The sequence below is a fragment of the Falco punctatus genome (assembly GCF_963210335.1).
Source record: "Falco punctatus genome assembly, chromosome: 1".
Lineage (NCBI taxonomy): Eukaryota > Metazoa > Chordata > Aves > Falconiformes > Falconidae > Falco > Falco punctatus.
This window is the reverse complement of record NC_137580.1, coordinates 113,374,452-113,402,065: the sequence shown is the minus strand read 5'-3', so window position 1 is coordinate 113,402,065 and position 27,614 is coordinate 113,374,452. Positions and strand designations below refer to the sequence as shown.

At 47.3% G+C, this 27,614-nt stretch overlaps 1 protein-coding gene across 2 annotated transcripts in view; it reads left to right on the top strand.

The window, feature by feature from the left end:
* The first annotated feature begins 3,006 nt into the window (after nt 1-3,006).
* The window catches only part of SMTNL2 (smoothelin like 2), a 39,599-nt gene continuing 14,991 nt past the window's right edge, over nt 3,007-27,614 (top strand). The window contains exons 1-2 of one of the 2 annotated variants that reach the window (XM_080398165.1): nt 3,007-3,131; nt 3,501-3,620. In XM_080398165.1, coding sequence (XP_080254291.1) covers nt 3,014-3,131; nt 3,501-3,620 — 238 coding nt within the window. In that variant the 5' untranslated portion in view covers nt 3,007-3,013. Of the gene's footprint in view, nt 3,132-3,500; nt 3,621-22,292; nt 23,031-27,614 lie in introns of those variants that run through there. The other variant, XM_080398164.1, reaches the window with a different exon arrangement.

Here is a 27,614-nt window from a genome sequence, read left to right as displayed (position 1 = left end):
TATTACAAAAAACGCTTTTACACATGCGTAGTAGCGTTACTAGCAAACTAAGGGCAGCGCATGCGTAGAAGTGGCTCGACTGCAACGACCCAGGTTCGCGTCACGCCAACGGTAGAATCTTTCCCGCGCGGAGGACACGCGTTCGAGCGCCGTGTTCTAGTACCAATTTTTGGTTGCCAGATAGCAGCAGCGCTCCACCAACCGGGCGGCTGCAGTACCCAAATCGTTTCGCTAGATGGCAGCAGCGCTTCACCAATCGCGCTGCTACAGTACGCAATCTTTTTCGCTAGACAGCAGCAACGCTGCACCAACCGGGCGGGTGCAGTACTCAAATATTTTCGCTAGATGGCAGCAGCGCTCCACCAACCGGGCAGCTGCAGTACCCATTTTGTTTCGCTAGATGGCAGCAGCGCTCCGCCAACCCTGTGCTGAGCCCCGGCACGGTGGGCACGGGCCGACATCCCAGTCCCAGTTTCCACCACCGGACCCCGGGAATGCTCGCTGCGGCTGCGGGGTTCCCTTCGCTCTGCCCTTCGCCCACTCGCAGCCCGGGCATTAATGCTTTTTGCCTCCGTATGCAAAAGCACCCACGTGGCTCAAGCTGTTAAATTATTTCTGTATGACGCATTCCACTTTGCTGTGGGAAATAGGGATGCATTTGCTCTGTTTGCATTTAGAAGCACGTTAGTAACAGCAGTTTTAAATATATTTTCATTAAACAGACGAGATTTTGCAGGAGCGCACTTTTTGAGTAGGACAAAGCGAGTGCTGGGAACGTGTGGCTTAGGAAAAGCTCATACAAGGTTTTCCCCTGCACAAGTAAGCCATTCGGAGCTGTTCCATGGTTTAACCTCTCGAGCCCATAGCCGTTCCCTGTGACGGGAAAGGGAGGTGTTACCGGAGCGAAGGGGTGCAGAGTGCGCGGCAGGGCCGGAAGGGTGGACAAGGGACCGGGGTCTCTCCTCCGCCTGCGTCTCCCCGCCCCCGCCTCCCCCACGTAGCCGCTCTCGGCACAGCCCGCACCCCGCGGGCGGCCCCCGCCGAGCCCCGGGGGCCGCCAGGCCGAGGGGAGCCCGCGGCGGCACCGAGCCCCTGCCCGGCCCGGCGCGGAACGGCAGCCGCAGCCCCTCCTCGGCCGGCTCCGGGCCGCGCTGCCCGGCGGGGCGGGGCCGGGACCGGCGGGTGTGGGCGGGGCCGGCGGGTGTGGGCGGGGCGGGGCCCGGCCCCGGCAGGCGGGTTCATTTCCGGCCCGCGCGGCGCGCTGGAGCGGCTGTTGCGGTGCGGGGCTTCCCCGGGAGCCCGGAGGACTTTCGGGCCGGGGCGTGCGGCGGCGCTGGGTGAGCGGCCGGGCTGAGGGCGGCTGGGGGCCGTTGGGCGAGCCCGGGCGCGGCCGTCGGGCAGCGGCCGGCTGGGGGGGACGTGGCGGTCGGGCGCTCGGCCGCGGCAGGGAGCGCCTGGTGCCGGCGGCGGGCGGGCTGAGGCGGGCGGTCCGGCCCGGGACCGGCGGGGCCGCCGGCGGTTCTGGTCTTCCCGGCGGTGACGGTGGTCAGCGGGCTGCTCACGGTGCTGCCTTTTGTTTTCTTGAGCTGCGCCGCTACCTCAGCGGGGAGGCGAGGAGCGGCGGCGGGGCGGCCCCGGTGCTCCCTTGCGGCGGCGGCGCCCGGGAGGGGGGTCGGCCCGCGGCGCCCTGCCGCCCCCCGCCGCCTCCGGGCTGCCCGGGCAGCCGCTGCAGCCGCCGCAGCTCTGCGCGGGGCTTTGTCTTTCCCCCAGCCGCTGGCCGGGGCCGTGGCAGCGGGCTGTGGCTGCCGCCCCCCGCGGGCCGCAGGGGCTGCCTTGGGGGCTGCGGTAACGCTGTGGCGGGGGGGGGCTCGGGAGCCTCTTCAGCCCCTGCGAGCGGGCAGGGCAAGGAAAAGCAAGCCGGCGGCGGAATCGCCACCCCTCGCCCCTGCCTGCTGATTTCTCTAAAAAGTATTGCAAAGGGCAAGCGCTTAACTGCCGGGGAGGGTTGGGAGGCGGCAGCTCAGGCGTCTCGCTGATCCCGTGTCGTGACAGTCAGCTCCTGGGCCGCAGCAGCCGAGGGGAAGAGGCCTTTGGATTTGCTTCCCAGTGAAACGGGGCTCTTTTGCTTTTTCTTTGTGCCTAGGTTCGTCGGGAATTGCACGTTGACAAATCGAGGGGAGCTGAACTGAAGGTCAGTCTAGATGTTACTTTCCCACCTGTGCCTCGTGCTTGTGAGTCGGCCTGCTGGCTGCGGAGGGATAACTTTTGTACTTGCCGAGGGCCCACGGGGCTCCGTGTGCCCGCTGCTTCCGAGTGCTGCGCTGCTGCTTGGGCAGGAGCCGGGGAGGAATTGTTGGTCCCTCGTGGTTACGCAGCCAGGCCCGATGGGCGCTTAAACCAGCGTGTCCGCTCGGGCAGTATTATTTTTCTAGATTGTGAATGAGCCTGAGGTATAAACCCACTCACATTTCTGCATGGCGGTGTGCTTTGTCAGAGGGCTCAGTCGCACAGACAGAGCCGGCACAGAATTCCCTTGGGACTCCAGATTTGACTGTCTCGTTGAAAGGCTCCAGAGCCTGCTTTGGAAGTCACTTGACAGGGCTCAGCTTTGCCATGATTTTTGTACTTGAATTCTGTAATGCTAATGCCAGATGTTAGCCTTTCTCCAGAAGTTATGAAAGCAGAATGAGCGTTAAGAATCTGATTGCCTTTTAACTAAATTCAAAGCAAAGTTGCGGGATGAAGTGACTGGAAGTCCTGCAAGTCTGACTGGGTATTGCTGCCGTGCATGTTATGCGCCTGTCTACCCCGATCGCTCCTGCCTCTTGTTCTGTTTGGTAATTGCTTTGGGTAACGCGTTGAGCTCTAGATGTAGTGCATCTTGACTCCCTCCCGACCCCCTGAGATGTTATCGGCCTTTGCCTTCCTCACGTTTAACAGGGCGTGGGAAGGCCAGAGAGACTGGAAGCCTCGGCTGTTGTGTGCGGAGAAGCTGTCAGCCTTCTAAGAGCGCATGCAGCCAGCAAGCGCATCGTGGTGCTTCGGTACCAAGCTGATACCACAGGCCTCAATCTTTTTTTTGTGTGAAAAGGGATCACAAGGAAATGTGCTGGTGTTGAAGGGGGGAAGAGGTAGGAGGCAGCTTTCAACCAATTTTAGGCTTAACTCCTGTGTTCCTGGGAATGGTTCTGGGCTTTGAGGGGTTTGCTTTTGGCTTTTTGCCTTAAGCGTGTCTGCCTTTCAGGGCAACGCTTTCTTGGAAGTTGGAAACGGTGCTTCTGGGACACCAAACCAAACCCCGTACCTGGGTGGGCCGTTTAGCGTGCTGCACCGTGCGTTTTATTCCCTGTAGGTCACTTGACCCCAGCCCGTACATGCTCTCCCGGTTGGCACGTTCTTACCCTGCTGGCTGAAAGATTCTGTCTTTTCACTTCCTCAGCTTGCCACAGGCCATAACACTTGTGTGTTCATAGACCGCTTTCCTTGCTCACGGCTTTCAGATTTGAGCATCTATGCCATGGACGTACCAGGAGAGCAGCAGCTGGACGTAGAGCACAAGCCGTTTAAACAACACTTGGATAAAGCTGCCAATCGTGTGACTCCAGAAGCCGAGAGACACGGTAAGATGCTATTCTGCCATTCTTGGACGGATGCTCTCACAGCCTTTCCATCACCGTATGCCTGCTATGATATTCGTGGGAACGAGGGACGGCTGAATTCAGACCATTTTAAACATTATAAACTCTTGAAGAGTTTATAGGACACAAATCTATTACACTGGCAGATCAGACAAGCTCCTCTCTGTGTGTGTATATACATTATACTTGGTACTTTTGCGAGGCAAGTCTTTGCCTAGTCCCTCTGAAGTTGGGACAAGGACTCATTGATGCATTTCAGGAGCAAAGCTGCTGAGCGAGTAGGCTTTTCCCGCTAGAAATCAAGCAGCTGTTCTGGCAAAACTTGACTTCGATTGCATCTTTAAGTACTAGGAGACTGACAAACAGGATGAGCTGGTTAGAGGAAAGAGTCTCTCTCCAGGGAAGGCTCCACTGACTTGACCCTTAAGCCTAAACTTGTGTCTTACTAAGTTTGCTTTGTGTGTGTTAATGCATACCTGACTAATAGATTTCAGCTGATTTATCAGTTACAAGTTGGAGTAAGTGGTCCTTGGCTACATAAACCTCTCCTCTGCATTTTTTTACATGTTATGGCTTACTGTTCTACTTCAATACAAACTGGGAACGATTCTGGTACTGTTGCAATCTAACAGTAATACTGTCCCGACTTTGTCTTTCTAAAATGTAAGGTCCTTATTATATGTTCTGGGAGATGGTGTAGTTATGTGTATTGGCATGAACTAAATTAGTGGATTTGTTGTAACTCAGATTTAACTTTTCTGTTCTTAAAAGCTGAAAGGCTAAACTAAGCCAAGAGCTGAACAATGGGTAGGTACAAGAGCTTCTTCTGTTGTCACAGAAATGTAGTGATAGCGTTCTTACTATTGTGTCACTTTACATTTGTCACGCCACAGCCTCTGAATATAGAAAGACTGCTAATGTCTGTGGTCAAACCCTGCTTTTCTGTACCCAATTCTCTGTTACCACATGTAGGCCTCCTGCCTTACTTGTGTTGCCAGCCACCCCTGGGATTACTCAGTCTGAACCAGTTGCTCTTGCTCCTTATATTATCAACGGAGAGGAAGAGAAACTTGCAGGGAGCAAACAGTTTCATCCAGGAGAGGCATTTTGAAAGCAATCAAATTGCATTGCATGCAACAAGCAATTTCTTCTGCTGTCTGGAAAAAGTATATGGCTAGTTTGATTTCCACCACACATGTGGCAAGTTGGATTGGAAGTGTCCACCCATCTTCGTGAAACTCTACGATTTTCAGTTTGTTAGTAACATTTGATGTTCAGTCAGTTATTAAAATGGCAACTATAGCAGTATTGACTGGTAAAGGAAAAATCCACACAGACGTGGTGGTTACCGCTGGGCTTGCTTTAGTCACGACTTGGAGCTGGGCCACCACCCTAGTGAGTGGCAGAGAACCAAGGGATACAGCACAGCTTATATACACTTATCAAACCATTAGTCAACGTCTGAAGTCTTTAGGAATTTCCTTTGGTCCTGTCAGTTCTGTGAATCCATCACCTGACTCTGTCCCAGGTGATTCATCTATTCAGTTCCAGGCTCCTGCTGAGATCATGATCTTCTTTCTGCCAGCTTTAACTCACACACTCCTTCAAGCATGCTTAGTCTTTGAACAAGCAGTTCCTATTCATGTATAACAATTTCTCTAAAAACACCTGTGTTTCTGAGAGCACCCGTGTGCACAAATTGATCATCTATTGTTTCTCTGTTCTCCCACTGATTAACTGGACTGGGTTTTAAACCAGCCTTGGATTGGGGCTATGCTAGGGATGAGGCCTGGTTGTGCCACTTAGCTGCTTTGGTGCTTTAAATTTTTTAGTTAAAAATACATTTTCTTTAACATTGACCTTAAATTTAGTAAAGCATACCTAAATATTATGGAGTAGCATGTGGAGGCTTTTCCTGATCATAGTTAATAGCTTAATGATTTCTATGGTAGGTTGCATTCTGTGCTGGAATGTCATCTCATTCATTTCCATTGAATGACAATAGAAGACTGAATTTTTTTATAGGTGGTTCTTACTGTTTCCTTCCTTTTTTATATGCCCAGAGCTTTCCAATGTCACGTGTCATATCTGCATGCGAGTTGAGGGCTGTGTTAACAGCAAGAAACTTTGCACATGGGGCTTTATGTACTGCAGTTTCTTTATAGTATCTAAGCTGTGTGCAGTACCTCTAAAGAACAAGTCTGATGAGCAGCAGCTGAGGGAACTGGGGGTGTTCAGCCTGAAGAAGAGGAGGCTCAGGGGAGACCTTATTGCTCTCTAGCTGGCAAGGACAGAGTAGCTTTCCCTCCCATCAGCTGCAGGTTTTGTTACCCCCTCTTTGGCGTCCACAGTGGTGCCCAAGCTGAGAACAGCAGGAGAGACCTTAAGTGTAAGGACTTAAAAAGCGTAAGGTGCGATGGCAGCCTTTGTACCCTGGGTCTTTTTTGTTGCCTTTTTTGAGGCCTTGGGTAAGCAAAGCCCCTCATACTTTCAGGGGAATAAAACTCCCCCGCCTTCCTGCTTTTGTCTGCCTCTGGGGCACCGGACCCAGCAGGGGCCCTGTTTTGATGGAGTAGGGACTGCCATGACTGGAAGTTTGGGCTTGTAAAGTTAAACCAAACACTGAAGTGGAGGAAGGTGACACCACCTGCCTGAGGACTGCTGAGTAGCTGTAGGCAAGTCTTCATGAGCAAGTTATTAATGTGGCTTGCAGAATTTTGTTAACAAAATGGGGAAGGGGACCAGACGGCACACTGCTCCTGTTTTTCCTGCGGTCACGTGTCCTGGTTCTTGGCAGCCTGAAATCGTATGTAGCCCAGTCAGACCTTTGTGTTAAGTGCTGTAGCACAGCCTATGACTTCCACAGGTTTCTGCTGATAAGGTATTTTGGTTGTGTTGACCCATGTATCTCAGCCATTTACTTCTTACAGCTGTTCTGGTGAAGTGCAGACCTTTTAGAAGTCATCTCACCTGTGGCTTTTTCATTGCCCTGCTAACACTGACTCTAGTATCATCTTTTATTTCCAGTTTGCAGATTCTGAAATTTAAAACCCACTTTCCATCTTGTTCCCTGCTCATGACACTCGCCACTTGTCAGCTCTCACCTTACACAATCAGAATGCTCTTGAGGACTGGGATGGATTTGGCTTTCCCTGTACAGCCTCAAGTGTGATGGAGTGCCGATTGTTTATTGAATTTCCTCACTGACTGGATGGATTCCATAGCTTGTGTTATGTAGGAGGTCAGCCCAGAACAGGCATTCTCAGATGTTTGGATCGTGAGTGAATGTGCAAACAGTCAGCCACCGTTCCCTTTTTGAATTTGGAATGAGAACGGTATACAATGATACCGTTTCATGGGCCTGCTGTGAATCACTTACCTGCACCCTTCTGACAGCTGGTGGGGCTGCAGAGCACGGCTGGGAGTGCCAACGAGACCATCAAATCGTACCATCTGCTCTTAAAATGTAGGCATTGCTGTTATAGTTGTGCCTGGTACGTTTAAGCAGCACAGAGGCTACTTCTAAAAGCCTTCAGAATGTCTCTTGTGTGGTAATATATTAGTAAGAATGCAGTAAATAATGTGGAACAGGAATATTTACGGAGTATATATTCTCCCCAAAAGCTCTGAAAGGCTTAATAAGGGAGGAATATCCCTGCTGCTCACTGAGATACAGCTCCCTGAGACAGAACACAGATGTTTAACAAGCTTTAACAGCCCCCAGACAGTAATTTAGGACCAGGTCTGAGGGGTACTGTGTACCATGGAAGGCAGTGCCGGGAATTTTAGGATGTCAGGAGAGAGCTGTTCCCAAATGGTAGATGGGCAAAAATAGGAGTAGTGACAGTGTCCAGAAAGTGCCAGCGCAAGCTCTTCATTTCTGTATTTTGTCCAAATGACAGTGCCTCTGTTGACACAAAGCTCTCAAAGGCCCTGCAGACTGTACAGGGGCTGCTGCCAGAGAGGAGCACGATACCAGATTAATCACTGCTTGCTCTAGAGTTTGACTTGCATTTTTCATGTTGGCTCGGCTTGATTTGGCTTGTGTTTTCATTATTACTCTGATTATTCCCATTTGTGTCAATAGGTACTGTTGGAAAGACATTTTCATTCTTCATGGCATAAATTACAGATTCCTGACTCTTAGGTTGTAGTTTTCTGTGTGAGATAAGGAGTAGAGGAAGGTGAGGATGGGGGCATGGAAGATGGCTTCCTTTGAACTTTAATTCTCACTTTCTCAAGATGTGGGTTTTGTTTTGAACAGTTTGTTGGCTGCTGCAGAGCTGCTCGAGGGAGGTGACTAGATGACTCCTTTTGCCTCTGCTGTCTGGAATGCAGGATGGTACCCAGTGTCCTGTTGAAAATTTCTACAAGCTTCTGTTTTTTCTTATTTTTATTGGGGTCACAACACTTTTTCAGTCTCTCTTGGTCAGTGATACCCAGCACCGACGTGGATCCTTATTAGACCAGGAGCAATCCTGCATCCATGACACTTGAAAGAGATGTGACATCATAGTCCGTGGGATGCTTCTTCTGTTACAAGCTCCTTAAAGAAACTGGAGTGGTGAGTTTTCTCAGGAGGAATGTTTTCCATAAGAGAATATCACAGCCTGACTTTCTGTACTCTGGCATCTTAAATATCTAGTTCTTAGAGTTTGTCTTCCTTCTCATTCAGCTATTCACTATGTGAGAGATGCCCCATGCTCCTGTTAGTGCTATAAAGAGCCTGATATCCTGGAGTTAAGATCTCACCCACCAAAAGCTGGAAAACAAACCATTAATTGTGGTTGCTCTCCTGAGAAATGGCTCTGCTTTCCTCCTTCTCTTTCACCTCCCTCTTCTCTCTTCTTTTACACTAGGCAGTGTGATTGCACTTTTTGCATTTTCATGGTTGGTTGTGGCTCATATAGCGGATTTTACTTCTCTGCTCTTGGGCATTTGTATTCTATTTCTGTTCTCCAGAGATGCTTATGCTGTACACCTCATCATATTGGGTGCCTTCCAGTGATGCACCAAGTGAGGTGGCTAACATCTGTCACACTTTCTGTTTTAATTCCTCGCTTTCCCTGGGGGAGAAGTGTGCTGTGGAAGTTCTGCTTTCATAGCATGTTTTGGCTCTGGAATTCTTCATGGGAAGATTTGGAGTTATTTATTTTGGTATGTTTTTTCTTTTTCTACAGCTCTCGATTAGGGGAGACACATTCAAAAGAATGAAACTTTTTCCTGGAAGGGCAGGAGAAGAGATGAGTGGTGGTCCTAGTTCCTGGAGTGTGATTGAGAGCATTGGGAAGGCTCGTTTCATAGATTTGAATCAGTCTGTAAAAAAGGCCAATTTTTCAAAGCAATGAAACAGTCGACAGGGGATTTTGGTCAGTGATTCACAGTACTCGGAAAATGTGATGCCTCGGATGTGGCATAAGCTAAATGCTATACAGCCTCTGTAGTGGTCTGGGAGATTAAAATTTAAGGACGGCTTTGAATGTGTGGGTTGGGAGTGCTGAGGAGAGACGAGAGAGGTCAGTTTGATCTGTGGGGAAAGCAGGAGTTGCTTCCAAAATCTGAGCGTGGGTCAGGCCATACATTTGAAAGTTGAGCTGCATAATGTTCCATCTGATCCCCCTAGATTCCAGTAAAATAAGACAGAGTACGATATGAATCTCGAAAAATATTTAATATGCAATGATACTTTGATTAGGTTGGGGAGCTTTTTGGCATGTATGTGCACAGTGGGTGTGGATGTAGTCAGTATCTACCTTCCCAGGCTTTGCATGATCTTCTCGATGTAGCTCTAAGTGGCAGTATTCCTATTTTACTTTCATTTACACTGTAGATTTTATTTATTTATTTATTTACTTACACTTTATTTACACTGTTTTATTTATTTACACTGTAGAAACAGTGGCTTGGGTGCATTGTTTAAAGGTCTGTGACTCCCTAGGTGTCTCTTGTCTTGTTGATGGAGTGAGAGGTTCCTCCAGAGAGCCATCCAGGGTACCTAGATTTACCCCAAGTCTAGCCATTTTAAATGCCTTTGTAGGTGCTGTGGGACTGTCATTCACAGGCCTTTGGCTTTATCTTATTCTGTTATTAAAGCTGCCTCTTCTGCATTCAGGTTTCTTATGGGTTCTCTGGGTTTGTGTTCTGAAAGCCTCTCTCATCCAGTCATCTGCTCGAGGAAGTCCCCTGCAACTTGGGAAGGCATTCGTGCTTGATGTTAATAGATTTTGTTTTTTTCTACGGACATGGGGAACATTACATACTGATTCCTTTCAGCACACATGGATGGAGCAGAACCAGAGTCCTGGGAAAATGTTTCAGAGTTAACTTGGGTTTGGTAGGGTTCTACTGAAAGCGCTAAAGGTGACCTAAATTGCTAGGAATGGACCATGGGTGCAGATCTGAAGGGACAGTAACCTCTAGCAGGGAAAAGAGGAAGCAGTAGATGTGCAGGAACAACATGTTTGGTAGGAGTTTGAATGACTTGACCGAGGTCACGCACCAAACCCACAGCAGAGTTGGAAAAAGAATCAAAGCTACCAATTTTTTCTGCATTGTCTTCATCTTGGGGCCTTCAGCCATTCATTTCAACACTCCAGTGAGGTGCTATGCAGCTCGGAAGTGGGGGTTAAGAGACTGGGTTAATTACTCACCAGAATCTCTTTTCTTAGGCACATCCATTCAAAGTGAACCTTTCCAATCACTGGCCGCCTGATCTCATTGTTTCTCACTGATTGTTGTCAAACGCATGCACAGTGATACTGTGGCTTTGTAGAAACACAGCGTCATGTGCCAGTTCTCATCCCTCTCCTCACCCCCTTCTTGGCTGTTTGTATGTTTGGATTTGGTGAAAATAATATCCCTTTGCCGTAAAGAGTGCAATGTCCAAGCTGCGACTCACATTACCACATTTGATTTGCTCTTGCTGTCACACAGCCTCTGCAGGTCATAATTCACTGTGGGTGTCATCACAGAACAACCTTGCTGGCCCCGTTATTGTTGTTGGGTCCAGAAGGATGAGTTGCTGACCTTTCCTAAGCGCTATTTCTGTTAACTGCTAAAAACCTTCAGAACAAAGTTGCATGTTCCTCAGTGGTGTGAGCCAGACACTTTATCTGCCTGCAAGCTTTCTGAGTCTTTGCATGTGTGAAGACAAGCTCCAGGTACTTCAAAGGAGAGCCTTGTTTACTCTGTGTATGCTTTGAGGAAGGGTAGGATTCAGGCCCTGGCTACTGATACTGAGCACTCCTGGTTAATCACGTTCAGGTAGTTTCCCATTTGCTTGTAACAAAAGAGTGAGCTCACTTGTGAGCTACCGTGCAAAAGGCATACAGCTGCTACAGCCATGCAGACTGCCTGCTGCTGGTGTGGGTGGTCTGGTGCTGGTATATGCTGTAGGGAGCTCATTAGGAATAGAGTAGCAGGGCTGGACAAAAGGTATTTTGTATTCCACTGTTTTCAGGGTAACGGCTGTCAAATGCCTGCTGTTCTGCTCTGCATCTCAACTCTTTTGGGCAGGGGTCCTCAAACTTTTTAAACAGGGGGCTGGCGTGTGGGTTAAGTGGCAGGCAGTCATCTGCGGCTGCTTGGTTTCCCCCCCAACCCCCGACTGGGGTGTGTGCGTGTCAGTGGGGCAGGGGGGGTTCTGTAAATACTGGGGGCTGGATTGAGGACCCTGGGGGGGCTGTATCCGGCCCGCAGGCCATAGTTTGAGGACCCCTGCTTTTGGGTATTACTTGCAATGCTGATTTGGAGCAAACCTCCCAAGCTGTACCAAGCCGTACAGGATATACATAAAGGAACTGCCAGTTCCATAGTCCTGGAGATTATGGAGGAAAACCCCACCTTTCTAAATACATCGTGGGGGATGGGGAAGCAGGATTTCTGGAAAGATTTGATGTTGACATTCATGGGAAAGCTTAAAACTAGAGGCATGTGAAAATTACCCATATTTTCTCTGATTTTAGGGTGGAGGATGAGGAAGTCTTGTTAGTTTAATTCCATCAGGGAAGTCTTAAATATCTCTTTGCTGAGGGACATATATCATCAGGGCAGTGAGAGACAGACAGGTGCACTCCCCTGACTTCCTTCTTTCACAACTGCAGCACAGAGGCAAAGCTCAGGCCTGATGCTAGGCAACTAAATGAGAACTGTGCAAAGCTGTGTTCTTGTCCAGCAGTTTAACCGCTGGTGGTGCTGTAGGCAGATCACTTCAGTAGATGTCTCCATATATGTCTGGTCTGTAAAATGAGGTTAAAAATTTTGGCTTTCTTAAAGGACTTGGTGATCTACTCAAAGGAAGAGGTATATGTATCTAAGGAATCGGGGGGTAGTTTAGTTCTATATAAAATGAGTTGAAGCAAGGTCATTGGCAAGCACACTGACACTCTCCACATCGCAGTGTTCATTGCCGTGATGGCAGTGAACCAGGGTTCAGCTAGCCTGTCCCCTGCTTCTAGACTAGTGCCTTTCAGGTGCTTGCGCTAGCACTTGGGTAGTGCCAAATGCTTAGCAACAGTTGGGATCAGAGATTTTTGTTGAAGCAAAACACAGATTGGAAGGGAGTGCTTTTCTTGCCTCTTTTTGTGAACGTTCTTGTAAACCCAGATAGTGACACCTTCCTTTGTTACTCATTTATTGGCCCATACAGGGGGATAACAATCCCGTTTTCTAGAATTGTTTGGTGCTTTGTTGTGGTGGTTTTTTTTCACTCCGGTGCAAGGCTGGTGACCGTGCTGAAGGCTGTGAGTTTAAACCACCTTGATGACCTGTGGGGGGAACCATTACACTTAAGTAAAATGTGATTACTCACCAGTGTGAAGTGCTCAGACAAGCTGTTCAAATAGTTGGTAAAAGCATGGAAATTGTTACTCAGATAGTTGCCTGAGAAAGGGGGAGACGGTTTCTAGTTGCTTCCATTTTTCAATGTTGAATTCTGTGCACTCCTGAATAAATCAGCATCCAGTGTCACACAAGCCTCAGCTTTTGAATGCCAGCCGTTGTGGAGGACCAAACTCTGTATGTGCCCAGCCAGGTAACTCAAGGCACAGCGATGGGTGTGCGGTCGCCATGGCATGTTCTCTTTCTTTCTATACAAATGCATCCTCCTGCTGCCCACCCCCCCCTGAAAAAAAAAAAAGGCACACTTAGTTTGGTCTGTCCGTTTACCAGGCAGGGTTCCCAGGAGCTGGATAAAGGCCATTTGGATGCAGATTGCCTCTCCATGTTCCAGATCATTATCCGTGAAGTGTCCAGTATTTATGGTGCTGTAACTAAAGCACTCGTGTTGAAGCTTCCTGTTACCTGTGTCCTCATATCATCAGTGTGCTGTACCTGTTATACTGGAGATGCGTGGGGGAGTAACTCTGCATTGAGTGTAGATACTTTTAGTAACTTCAGATGGTGTAGGACAGTTGGTGATTGCTAGAGATTAGCTCCCCCTTCTTCATGTACGCTTGAACTAGGCTGAATTCGAGGTCTTATGATTCATCCAAATACCGCTGTCATCAATGAGAGTTAGTCCTTTATTTTGTCTGTATTTAAACAATGTGTTTAAGCGGAGGAATGGAGTTCAGTGTTGGAGAAGCAGAGCTTTGTGAAAGGTCTGGACGTAATTGTTGCACATGAGAGGTGAAACAAGGAATGGTAGTGCATCTGTGCATCTGTACTGCCTTAAGTAACAGGAAACTTGTGGTTCTTATTGTGGGTTTGCATTAGGTAGGTAGGTGTATCATAAGTCTTGAGTATTGTTTTACTCCACTGGTAATACAGTTTAAGAATGTAAGAGAGGGTAATCACCTTGAGATGCTACCATCTCATCACTTGCCCCCCTTTTATTATTTGAACAGATGGCTTCTGGGAATGTACTGAAGTGGCCTTTAAGTCTGATATCTGCCTGTAAGGTTTTATGTTTTCAGTGCTAAAGTTTATATGTCCAAATGATGCTCTTGTATCCTTGTTATGATAGTGACTTGCTATACCTGGAACATGGTCTCCCTGCATGGTCCTCACAAGTTCTGTGACGGCAAATTTATAAGCAGCTGAGATAGCTTCCTTTTTAGCTCAGAAGTCCCCAAACAACAATAAAGGCAGAACAGAGCTAGTAAATTAGAGCATGTTTAGCTATTTATGAAGAATCAGATATGAAGCCAGAGTTGGAGGTGATGGCTTGGTGGAAACAAAATGTGACTGTTGAAGTCAAAGCAATTAAATTGGGATTCACCTGTAGCCTCCATTTATTTATAGTTTCCCTGTTAATGTTCCTTCTTAGCACTTAAGAGCATGCCCTGCCCCTCCCAATATTCTCACCCACTCAGCTTCCCTGTGCTTTCTCATGACACAGTGTGGGGGCTCTGGTTTAACTTATGGTCTGATAGTTAAAAATAAAACCCAAAACAACCCAAACAAACAACAAAAAACTCAAACCAAAAGCACTTAACTGCCATTGCTGTAGGCAGAAATTGGCTAAGAAAATGTCCTAATAAATACGGCACTTAATATGCATGATCTTCAAAATCAAGACCGAAACCTGCATGCTGATTTTAGAGACTCAACTGTAAATCTCAACTAACTGCAGGAATCAATAGAATAACTCCTCATTTAGACTAGTATTATAGTTTAGAGTGGACTTTATCTTTTAAATTACCAGCATAGCATATGCGTGTTGACCTTGATTAGAAGCTTCAGGTAATTCCTTCCATTATGTTTAATGTGAATGTGCAAGGTCTGCATTCTGTCTTTGGTAAACTCTTTCCCAGCCTTTCAGAAAGTGTATTGCAAACATTACATGGATGCCCTTGGTAAATGTCTGACTGTTGCCAATTGCTGATAGTCAGTGATTTAATGGACATTAACTGTGTCACCTACATCACGCAGGCTGAGATGCCACAGCAGCCGAGGGATAAAATTCTCCTGTTGGAGGATGAGAACTGATCGCTCTCTCTTTGGGACTGTATCAAATTTGTAAAGGTTTGCCATAGGCTGTGAGCGTGTTCTAACACTCACAATCTCCCTTCAAAAGGAGACGTAATGAAATTTGTTTGCTGTAGAACAAGGAAGAGAGGGATGGGTTGTAGCAAGCTGGGAAGGATAACAAGCCAGAAAAGCAAAGCGTTCAGGAAAAAGGGAACCCCAGTCTGTAAAAGAGACAAACTGACGTACTTGTCAGGCCACTATCCAAACAGTGAGAATTTCATGTAGTACACAGGAATGTGTTGGAGGATTTGTGAAGGGTGCTTGAGGAGCTCATCAACCAGCATTATCAGGCAGGAAAGCAACTATCAAGCCCTGGCCTGATAAATGATCAAAGAGCCCTGAAGAATTCCATAATGGAAGCTGGTGTAGTTTATGCAGTGTTTGGGGAATGCAGAGTGAGATAGTGGGATACTTAACAGTAGATTACACCCAAGGCATGAGCAAGAACAGCATGCTACTGGTCTCTTGACATTCCTGAAACTCTCAGATGCTTGGCAAAGGTTTTTCTTAGAATGAAGACAAAAGCAGACTGCAATTAGCTGATTTGGGAGCAAAGTACTGGCCATTTTACCAGTGTCTTGCATGTCTTTTGGCAACTTCACAGTGCGAGCTAACCTGCCATGGATGCATGTAGTGGTGTCCCAATCTGATGGGATGTCGGGATGCTAACCATGGAGTTGTCACCTTCGCATAGTGTTGAGTGACCCTGCTCCTTTCTAATGCAAAATCCAAAGGTCAGTTACTACAGTAGCGAGTTTTCATTCTCCCTTCCTCCCAGGGATTTACTTGTGAGACCCTTGGCCTGGATCACTCTCACAGTGCACCAGAGCCCTGTAAGACTCGGAGTTCCTTCTCCCTGTTGCCCACCTCTGCCCCAGTCTCAGAATTTCCAGTGGTGTCACCTCTGGCCCACAGACTGGGTAAGCTGAGTGCTGTGGAAATTTATGGCTAATAAGTCACACTAAGATGCTGTGCGTGGTGAAGCAGGTGCCAAGGAGATGTGAATAAGGAACTGGATTTGGTGAAGTGACCGTAGATTTTTTTTTTTTTTTTCCACTTCTTCTGTAACAGAGTGCTTTGAGACAGGTGCTGACAAAAAAATGTCCCCTTGCTGAGGCCTTCCCCTTGGCTGGCAGTCCTGTGTAAGCTGGAGCTAGGCCAGAGTATCAGGTTGCCTTCTGCCATGAAAAGTTAGAACTCTGATCTGGAAAGAATTGGAACTGTCCATGGAATGCTGTCACAGACACGGTCGGATAGTGATTTGCTGAGGAGAGGATGGCCGGGACTCAGTGTTACCTGAGATCAGTATTGGGAAAACAAACTTTGCAGCCATGGCAGCAACTGCTGTCTCTTAAATGTTACCCTTCACAGGGCTTGGCACCCTGAATGTTAGTCCTTCTTGCGGTGAGTGAACAGGGCCAAAGGAGCTGAAAGACCTTGCACAAATTGGGGAATGGCTGCTCCTTTTGCTGCCTGTGGATATATGTGATTGCACATCTGTCTGCAGGCACTCACCTTGTGCGTGTACTCTGTTACTTTCTACCATTGTCATTTCAGTGTTGTGATAATTCTCAGTGCCAAGCAAGGGTGACACAAAAGTTGCCATCAGTTACATTAAACAACTGAGGACTCTTGGTATTAGCCCACACAAAGTGATTATCTCAAACTGTTTTCAAATGAGCTTTGCAGATTAGAATTAATGACCAATTTAAGTCACTGAGAACATAACTGCTTTTCAATATTTGGAATTTTAATTGCTCCTTTAGTTGCTAAAATCTTGTAATTTCGCATGCCATCAGGCTATGAAACTTCATCTGAGCAGTGATTGTTCATGTGCACTTAAGTCATTCCATTTTAGAATTGGATTCTGTTACTTAAACTATCCAAAGTCTTTCTACACCTAAGGCACCTCTCTAAATCTTTGTTGCATGGATTGATTTGCTTTTAGATTACTCCATTGTAGTAGGTTGTGTTTTCTGAAGGCCTGAAATGGGTATGACTTAAGATGAGTCTAGAAAGAGCTTATTTTCAAGTCAGGGTTCCCCAGATTGTGCTTCAGCTCACAAATGCATGTGGGCATACCTGCGCATGTTATATGGGCAAGGGGTACCAGTCACACAGACACATGTATGCGCTCCTGTCAGAGTCTGTAAGATGTAGTGAATGTTGACCAAATCTGCCATACTGTGCTGTTCATTCCACCATGCTCATGTGATGCAGTTTAGGTTTCTTTTCCTACATTCCAGGCTCTCCAACCTTCTTGTTCCCTAGATCCTCTGCCTGGGAACTTGATGTTAAAACACTACTGGAAGAAGTTGCATGAAAGGCAGTCCTCGTCTTGTCCCAAATGACAAGACTGTGGCGGAAAAAGCAACGACTAGTGAGGCAAGAGAAAGATTTTATAAGGTAATAGAGAAAAAAGCATGGAGAGAATTGAGGAAAAACTATGGGTGAAAGAAGGGAAGAGCAAAGACAAGCTATTGCAACAAGCAAGGAAAAATGGCATTTTACTTTCTCAGTGTCTCTGGGGAGGAGGAAGGGAGGTGACACTTAAGGAAGAATGGAAAGGTCAGATGAAATTTAGCAAGCTGCCAGATCACGGTGAGAAGAAAGGGAGCCTATACCCTTCCTCAGCTGGGCAGAACAACTGCATGGTCAGTGGACTGCTCTCCACTACTCTTCTTACACCAGTTTCATACAGGTACAGCTCCAGCAGCTTTGGAGGGATCTCTCTTCTGGCTGATGGCAGTAAACAGGCATCTATTTTCAGACGCTGGCTAGTGGGAGATGATAGACATGATCCCAGGCTTCCCTGCAGAGGAGTAACTTCCAAAGTTACTTTCCAAAGTGGAAAGTCCTCTGATGTATCATCTTGTTTTCTGCAATGCTTAATTGTAGTTCCAAATGTAAAAGTCATCAACAGTGCTGTCTAGGAAGATCAGTTCCCAATAATATACCTGAGCTACTGTGGATTAGGATACTACTTCTTTCTTTATATGATCCTGGCTTTTTAAAGATGCCTTACAGCATATTGAAGTCACGTCTTCTTCCTGTCAACCCAGCTTTAGCAGAAAAGTGTAAAGGGCCTTTAAGCCTCTGTAGTCTCAGAGGTTCAATAGCTTGCCCAATGATTGCTGAAAAGTCAGTGGCAGAGAAAAGACCAGAGCCTATTTGCTAGTCCCTGCTCTGGCTGGTCTGCTAACGTGAATGAAAAGAGACTTGGGGAGCTTAAACAGTTCATAAAAATGATATCCAAAGGGGAACAAATCTGAAGTAAGGAAATCTGACAGCAAAGCAGTTATCATATGCAGCTGTAGTGCACAATTGATTTTAAGGGCTCTGGAATTACGACTGCAGTGTGCTGTGTTGACTGGCATGGGACATGCTGGCAAATCATATTGAGGGCACTAGCAAGCTTGTCACCCATGCACTTCTGGTAATAATAATGTTTCACACGGTGAGTGCAAAGCCTCTGGTCTTTTGCATGTTCATTGATGTGGTTTGCAGTTGATTTAGCACCACACATCTACGTTTCTCGTGTCATGCTCAAGAGTATTGGTCTTTTAAGAACAAAGCCAATCAGATGCAAATTTGGACACAGGTGTATGCATCTTTTTGGGTTGGAGTTCAAATGGACATGTATGCATTTCAGCGATGTGGTTGTTCCCTGTGCTTTGCCTGATGCTGTGAAACTGTCTGCTTAGTCCAGTGCTTTTACAAACTTATTTTTCAGCTCCACTTTGGCACTGCCAGTCATTATAGTATGTTTTAAACACGTATGCTGATTAATCCGAGCTCTCTTGTTGGCAGCAACCTAGAACTTTGAATCTTGTTTTCTAACTTCATCTCCTCATTGGTTAGAGGATTAATTTTGGAATACAAACTACAGCAAGCAGGAGTGAGCCACGGAAGATGCCAGGCACCACTTGCTGGCAAAGGGAACAGTCTCCCTATGGAAGGCTTGAGCTCTGGTCTTGCAAGCTGCTTAAATTGTGGTAGCCTGGAATCTGTCAGAGGAAGGGGAAAGAAGCAATTTAGGCTGGCAAAATGTCATGTCCTAACAGCTGGACATGTATTGTGGCGGTCGGTCATACTCGGTAAGATTTCAGGCCTAAACCCATTAACGTGCCCAGAGCTGGTGGCTTGAGCCAGTGGTTAGGGTGGCATGCTGCCGTATGAATGGTACCAGTGTTACCACTACTTCTGCCATTACAGGGGTGCTGAGAGCTCCCAATTATGCCAGATGCCACCTGGCAATTTGCAGGGTAAAAAGTAGTCTGTGACCAAAACAGCTGATCACCATATTCAGCAAGACAGTCAATGGAAAATGCTTTACTTGAGGGGATGTTATTACCTGTATTCTGCATATAGGAGAACTGAGGTAGAGAAGGGCTGAAGATGACTAGCGCAGGGAGAATGTCTCTGTCAGGGTGGTTGAAGTGACCTGGGTTACTGCATTAGGTGGTTATGCCTGGTTTTTTAGAAGGATCTAGCCTGGCATGAAAAAGTTAGAAAACTGCTGTCTTTAAAATGAGTAAGGAAGAAACGTTTCCCACCCTTAATCCATTGCACCTCTACATCTGGTCAGTATGGTGCTTTTCGGGCTCCTCTGGAAACAAATCTTAGTGGTGGTTGTTGTTAGTATGAAGAGTGCTTTCTATAATAAATGCCAAGACTGCTTCTCACAGGAAAAGCCTGACATGGCATCCCGTACATTGTTGGCAAATCTCCTGCTGACTTGGCCAGCAGGATCTGACCCAAGCTTTCTTTACAAAGCGCAGCATCTGGCAATGACCAGAAGCTGGTTGATTGTTTTCTTTTTTTAGCCATTTTCCCAGTACAGAGTGGAAAAAGGCCAATCCTATCATAATCTGCAGAGGACAAGGGGCTGTTAGGGTAGGGCTTGGCAAAGAACAGATGGACAAGATTGAAGATACTGCCACATGACCTCCTACTTGCAGGGAAAATAGATTCTGTACCTTCCCAGAGCACTCCCAGTGGGAATGGCAGGGAGAGGAGCAGCTATGTTTTTGGCATATAAATTGCAGTCAGAACTAGGATAAGCTGAGGAAGCACTGGCATCACTTGAAGAGCACATGTTTACTTTGTCAGAGGAATATAAACAATAATATTCTTCCATTGCAATTCAATCAATGCAGACTTCTACAGAATTGGCTGGCCTGTGAACAAACTGCCATTGCACAGCTGTAACCTCTTACTTGTCAGTGTGAAGTGCATACCCATAGAGACGTTCAGAGATGGCCAGAAAGGATGGAATTTATCACAGACTTTCTGTGGACTTGAACAATAAACTTTCATGCAGTAAGCCTTTCTATGGGAGTCTTCTCCAAAGGACGGCCACTGGGAAATGGAGAGTCAGTAAGAGGATGAGCAGATGCCTGCTGGGATAAAAAGCCTGCTATGTTTTTCTGAAGCTTTCAGGTGTTCCCATGTGCTTGCCACCTGGCTGTGTTTGAAGGTCATCTGTTTGCAGGAAGATGGCAGATTCTGTGGAAATTGGATACGTGCTAGCTCTTGTCTGAACTTCTCCAGTCCTTGTCAGGCCACTGTTTGCTAAGGTAAAATGTCTGTATCTGCAAAATTCAAGTAATTAGTGTTGCAGAGGTAGGAGCCCTGAACTGACTTCTCTTTGAAGTCAGCCACTCTGCTTCTGCTCTGCCCCAGCAATGGCAGAAAAACAATGGCTCAGAAATGCTCTGAGGAGTTTTCTCACCAAGGGGAGGCAACACAGACTGACCTGTTAGTCCATGCAGAAAAAAACAAAAACAGCTTTACCTTCAGCTTTCAGTTAAAAATAGCGCTTCCTTGCCAAGCGGAAAAGGTGCTGTATGAGAAGTGGTTGAGCATCTGTGGGCAACACTAAATTTATTCTCACGGTCCAGTTTAACAGTAAATGGAGTGTCGATGGGATAGACCCATGTGTACTGAAACTCCAGGTGCTTACACAACACCACATGTCACACAACATTCCTCATCCTACTGCCTGCTCTTTCGTGCTTCATTTTGCTTCTATTCTCACTTCTTTACTCTTTTGCTGCTTTTAGTACTGAGACCCTGAGGATGCTGTGAAGTCCTTGCTGCTCTTTTGGCGGTGGCAGCAGAGGTTGTTGGTGGAGAGATACAGTCTTAGTCTCGTCACAAGTAGAATTTTGACTGGCAGCAGAACAGAGGTTTCCAGTACCAGGACTGTCCAGCATCTGTCACAGCAAGCCCTTTAGACTTTTCTGACAGCAGAAAACAAGGCCTTTGCTTACTTTACAGAATTTAAGGTATGGTTTTCAATCTGTAGAAGAGGGGGGGGAAGGGAGAAAGGGAAAAGGGAGAGAGACAGGCAAACTCACCCTGGGAAGTAGTGTACCACAGGAGATAAATGGTTCCTGCTCCAGCCAGATAAAGGGTGCAAGTAACTATGTAAGAATAAAAGATAGAAAGAGATACGGACGACATGTGTGACTGGGGGTGATGACAGCATTGTTCCTTGACACCTTGCTGAAAGCAGCATTCTCACAGATAAAATGTTCCCCACCAGTAGGTAGCTGTCAGAGAATACAGCCATTGTCTCCTACTGCCTTGCTGGAAGAAAATGATCTCTTTGATTTTTATTCTTTTTATCCACCACCACACACACACCCCACACCCCCCAAGGCAGGAACAGCTGCCCTGCTGGCATATTTCTTAAGTTTTGAGCATTGCTTTTGAAAAATAAGATCTAATATGGAAAAGCAGCACTATATGATTTTTGCCCTTTTGGGTCTCACTGCAGGATCCAGTTGACACAGACTGGCACGATGACTTACTCTGGGAACTTTCTTTTGAAGACAGCATCAGGACATCATGTACCAGTGGTACTCATGAAACAGGCTATGCCATATGCAAACTAGACACTTCAGGAATTTAGAGGGTACCATGCAAGCAGATACTTACCTGTTCTGCATGCAGAACTTTAAATCGTCTGGTCAAGAAGGAAGTAGCCTTCTTCAGTACTGGAAATAACTGGAAGCTCTGAGTGTAAGGATACTGTGGTAGTTTGTAGGATGCTACCTCCCATGAACTGAGCTGGCCTGGAAAGAATGTTAAATGTGCCTGATGAGAAGCTGCTCAATTATCCTGAACTTCAGGGTGAGCTGAGCCTCCTAACAACTGCTACTGTCATTTAATGGTGAGCCCTACCAAAGCCAATGGAAAGTGATGCCGCTGTGCCAAGTTGCTTGGAGAAGTGAAAGGCAGAGAAGCATCTTAGCTGTAATAGTGGTGCCCAGAGTAAAATCCATGTAACCTTGCATATCTGTGACAGTGGTGGACATGTTTACTGGGCCCCATGCAGACTATGCTTAGCATCTGGGTGAATGACTCTGCTCTTCACACTGTATATGATGGCCTTTTTGAGATACAATGTAGCAGTGTTGAGGTCGCAGACCAACGCTATTTGTCTGCATTGCCATTTCTCTGTTGTCATGTGTTTACATACACAAGGAATATAGCCTGTCATTCTCAGATACTCACCCTGCCTCTCCTCGCTTAGTCTCTCCCCGACCCTCATCCCCCACCCCTTCCCCTCCCTTTCGCCCTTCCCGGCGCCGCTGCCTGGCTCGGGCCGTACGGCGCCCGCGGCCCCACCCGCAGCCCACCGTGCGGCCCTCTCGGGCAGCTGTGAGCGAGCCGGTGTGCCCCCCCGCCCCTTCTCCCACCCGCTTCCCACCGTTGCCTCCTGAAATTACATCTTCCCCTTTTGAAGGCGCAGACGCTGAGCGGGGCACCGGGCGCTGCCGAGGCGCCCCCCGCCGGGCTTTTCCTCCGCGGGAGCGGGGCGTCCTGGCCCGGCAGCGGCGGGGGCCGGCCGGCGAGGGGGCCGGGCTTAGGGCCGCCGGGAGGCAGAGGGCGCCCGCGGAGGGGCGGAGAGGCGGCGGCGGGAGGGGAGAAGGCCGGGCGTCCGCCGCCAGCGGCTCCCGAGCTCCCCCCCCACCCCCGCCTGCCGGGCCGCGCTCCGCGGGCGCCATGGCCGGCGAGGTCGAGGGCCGGCGCAGCCCGGAGGCGCAGAGCGTCTGCGAGGCGCTGGGGCGCTACGAGGACGCGCTGCGGGGCGCCGTGCGGGAGATCCACGTGGACATGCAGGTGTTCAAGCAGGGGGTGGGCCGGCAGGTGGAGGAGGTGCTGCGCCTCGCCAGTCCCCTGGCGGACACCGTCTCTGAGCTGCAGCAGGAGAACCGGCGCCTGCGGGCGCAGCTGGAGCGCCTGGCTCGGCAGGTGGAGGCCCTCGGCCGCTCGGCGGGGTTGCCGCAGGAGTGGGTGGACGAGGCGGTGGGGAGCCCCCCAGCCGCGGGGCCCGGCTCCCCGGGGAAGGGTCCCACCGGCGGCAGGTTCTCCAACCGTACCAAGCTAGCGGTCGCTGGCCGGAGCCAAGTAAGTTCTGGCGGTGGGAAGGGAGGGCAAAGAGGGTGCATGAGCGGATGTTTTGCGGGTGTTGCCAGGCTCTGCAAGCGCTTAGGGACGCGGGGCTGCTTCTGCAGTGCAGGGTAAACGGGCTTTTGGGAGGCTCTCTGAGAAATGGTCTTGGTCCTGACACTCCAGACTGTGGCACTGCGTGCTCAAACTAGGACCCTGGCTAGAGCGGCAGCAACTTGTCAGTTCAGTGTGGTTAGAAGTAAGAAGAGAAGCTGAGGCAGCCTCAGCTATCGACATACATATGTGTGTAAATATCTGCGTATCCTTTCTGGACTCGATTCAGGGGGATCTGTGTGCCAGCAATGTTGTTTGCTGGTTGCCAAACTCGTAGAGAACAGCTCAGCATACAGCAGGCAGTAGCATGTTTTCCTAAGACAGCGACTTGGCATCCTGCAGTGAGACAGTTTTGCTGCACAACACTGTCATGCACTGCTGCAGCTCGTCCCGAGAGCTGGGCCTCACTCAAGCTTAGGTTTTTGTACTTGTACAAAAAAAAAAAAAAACAAACCAAAACGAACTGTACTTGTACGCAAGTACAGTCTCCATGACCTAAACATGCACGTTCCTCCCGGCGATGAAACTCTTTTCTGCTGCATGGTGGAGCCTTGTAATTCATTGCATGGAAACCTGTTAGTAGGAATCTCATCTGGCACTGACATATTTTGTGTAGTCCTTTTTCTGTGCATTGAGCTCTGTGGAAAGAGTTGAGAGCTCTTGTGCAGTCCTTGACACCAGGAGGTGGCTGCCAGACAGTACACCGTGATTCAGTCACATAAAATTTCTTGGCTTCCAGAGGTGACAGCCTGCTTCATATAATCTTGGTTGAGCCATGTCTTAAGGGGTCTTTAAGACTGCTGGAGCATGAAAAGCTGGTCTGTGGTCTATCCAGGTTTTGGGGGTGGAAAATAAAAGCTTGGAAATGAAATTCACTCAAAGCTAAATTGGTGGGAATGAGCAGAGTCTCTACTGCATTCCAGCCCTTTTCATTCCTACTGACTCAAGAATAGGCTCCCCACAGCTGGGCAAGCAAAAAGGTAAAGCTGCTGCTTGATGCATTATTCCAATACAGTCATGGCAACTGCTGCCTTTCCCGCCCCCCCCCCCCCCCGTGTCAAAGGTAAGCAGCATACACCCAACTTTCACATCTGTTCCTTTTTGTCCCATGGAGCCATCTGCGCTCTTTCGTATTGCAAGGAACAGCTGAGCTGAGCAACATGGGAGGGGCAAGGGGCTGTGGTCCTTCACACCACCTCACCTGCTCCATCACCACTGCCTACACTGTAGTGTGTGCTTAACGGTCTGTGAAAAGTTTTGAGTCGAGGTTATGGCAATATTCAGCCTTATGTGTCGGTCTGCGTTAAAGCACAGAATGAACTTTTGTTTCCATTGGAACCTTCCTGCTTTGCTTTGAGGATTCAGGGAAGATCACACAAGTGCTGCTAGTTCTTCAGTGCCCTCCCAGCAATTTTCCCCGGAAGGCTGGACAACTTCCCAAGTTAGTATAGCTGACTGAGAAGGAATTTCACTACTGAGAATCACAGGGGATGCGGCTAGAGCTACACGCACCAAATGCATATGGTGAAAACATGATTTTCTAAGTAAGGCTCTGATGTGGCTGTGCTCAAATGGCTAAAGAGCAAGCCTTGGTTGCTATGTCGGTCACCCAGATTCTCTGTAATGGAGAAAGTGTTCCCTCAGTTGCTTGCAATTTCTGGTTATGTGACTAGAACACTTGAAACAGAGTACCATAAACGATAGCGTATGTTTTCAGATAAACGAGTACCTGGTGACACTTCTAGCCTTAGTAAATGCTTCCATAAGCGTGAAATATGAGGAACAAATAATACTGATGTGGAAATGGTAGCATATCGAGATGTGCTCCTTTGCTCTGGAAAAAAAATTATTGGTTTAATTCCTTTTTACTGTGTGGTTGATGCAGCATTTATCCCCATAAAAGGCTGTTGCCTTCAACATTTCTAGCAACATACTTGGGATAAGAGTTAAGACTATCTTTTGCAGGCTGGATATTGGAGATTCTGAGCATCTTCAGTATCTGAACCATTATTGTCTAATATTGCTAGATTATTTTTCAAGGTAATTTGATTGAAAAAAGTGAAGCCAGGGTGTTCCAGGCATAGTTCAGAAGTAAGTATGCAAATCTCCTTTTAATTCTAATTTTCAGGGAATCTCGGCAATGCTGTCCTTGAAATCTGGTATATAAGAGTCTCAAGTGCTGATTTAGGTGGAATTTTAAACAGCCATTAGCCACTGTGATTTGGAGGCGAGTCTTTCTGGTATTTTGATGCCAAACTTTTAATTTGGTGCTCTAACCAGGCCAGAATCTGAGAGCTGCTTTTGCAAAGGTGGAAAATAGGGTATGTTTGAAGAATTAATTTTAAAGCAGGATGCTGGAGCCATAGCTGCACTGCTGAGGATTTATCCCTCACTGAACTGTTTGTTGCTGTTTGTCATCCTTTGCAGTCACTGAGGTCTTTCCTACCTGTCTGTGATTGTTGGAAAGGAAGAGTTTTGACCTTTTTTGTTGATCAGATCTTACATTTTGGCAGGAGCTTTATCACCTATGATCTTTCTGTAGTGTTTGCTGTTGAGTATGATGCCTTTGTGAACAGGGAGGACTAAAAACACTGTAAGGGTGTTCTGTTTTTATACTGTCAGAAGAGTTTTTTTACGATGTGGACAGACTGCTGCAGAGAACCTGCCTGCAGTGGTCCAAGCAGCAGAGAGACAAATAGCTGGCTGTGACCCCCCGGGAAGATCTAAACAAATGTTACCCACTGATATCTCTCTGTGGTTACCATGGAACCCAGCAGTCGGTCAGCATGGGAGCAACTGCATAAGACATAATGACCTGGGATATACAGGCAGGGAGATTAAGTGATCCCGCAGTCACCTGATATTACATACTATGATTCTAAACCTTCTCAATTCCTGTATTTTATAAAGGAAGTCCAATGGTTCCATTTCTTCCTTATTGTTCTCTTACACTTCCTGCAAGTGTCCTTTTGGCATGGTGACACGCCAAGGTTGCCTTGATCTTTATCTAGATTATTTTTGTTGTTGCTGTTTGTTTTGGTTTAATTCGCTGTGACATAGCTGTGGGCACCTGCTGAAGCTGCCATGGTAGAATTGTTCCCTGTTGTCCATTTTTATACAGCCTTGCTTCAAAAAAGTTTCTGCAGAAGTGCTTCTACTGTTTTACTTCAGAGATTACTCCTATGTGCAAAAGCTTTCCTAATACGCTCATGGCATTCAAGGCTGCTTCTTCAAGCTGCAGGGTCAGTTACAGATAGAGAATACTTCTGTTATCTGATGGACAGTGGCTTTCTAGTAGAAGAATTAAATGTGCTGCACTTCTTGCTGGTGCCTAGCAGCCTTGTTTGCATTTCCTCACACCTTTCATCATTCTCCATTTGTGGTTTTTGGATGATCCTTTTACATGCAAGGAACAGTGTCAAATCTTGGCTTGTGGAAGTCGGTGATTTTGCTGTTCACCAAAATGAAGCATCGATTTCATCTGACATATGTAACAAGAGAGGGAGGTACCTCTCACAGATAAACAGCATTTCTAGATCCAATTATTTTTATCATGACCCTTTTAATAATTGGTGCTTTTATGGAAGACTTGGATGAGTGAGAGCTCTCATTTGAGAGAGAGGAATCTCATTTGTCTGTGATTCTAATCTCATGATCTGGTTCTTACTTTTCTGAATGTGTGGGATTTTTCACTCCTGGGTTACAATATTTGCCTGTTTTATAGCAGCTTCCAGTTATGCATCTCCAAGGTCTAACTTCTTTGCAGTGAAGGAGGAATTCCAGCAGCCCTACAGCTATGGGAAGTGTTATTGCCCTGTATTAGGTGGAAACTTCTGAGTTACAGAGATACTAGTTTTACAAAAAAGCCCGAGTATATTAGTGTTAACTTTCTTTTCTTCAGCTTCACCGGTTTGTCATTGTGTTGTTGTTATGCGAGTTGTACAGATGAGTACTTCTCATTAAGCATAGATACAGGTACCTGTCACTCTGCTATTTACAGTCTATGTAGACAGCATTGACAGAGGAATTACCATTACACATGCGTTTTTCAGGAGCTTAGCATCTCCAAACAAAGTGGATTTTAAAGTACTGCAGCCTGACACTATTAAGTACATGGTAGAATCTGATCCTAGATTCTCCCAGTGTTAAATCAACACATGGGTCTTCCCCATCCTCCAGCCCGGTATCAGTTTCTTCCCCAGCACTGTTACCCAAATTGTGGTAATCGGGTTAGCATAAAATAAATGAATGCAGCATCTGTCACTGCATTAGGAAGCCACTGTAGGTGCTACGTGATCTTTGCAATGACCACGTTATTTGACTGTTCTGCTCCCTGTCCCCAGCTTATAAAGTAGACTCATGTTTACAGTCTACATAGGCATTCAAGACATTCCGGTCATAATGGCTGACACGTGTGGCTAAACAGTTCGAACTGTATGCACGGGTACATTCTAGGGAGCTGCACTAGCTGTTCTTTACATTTCAGTT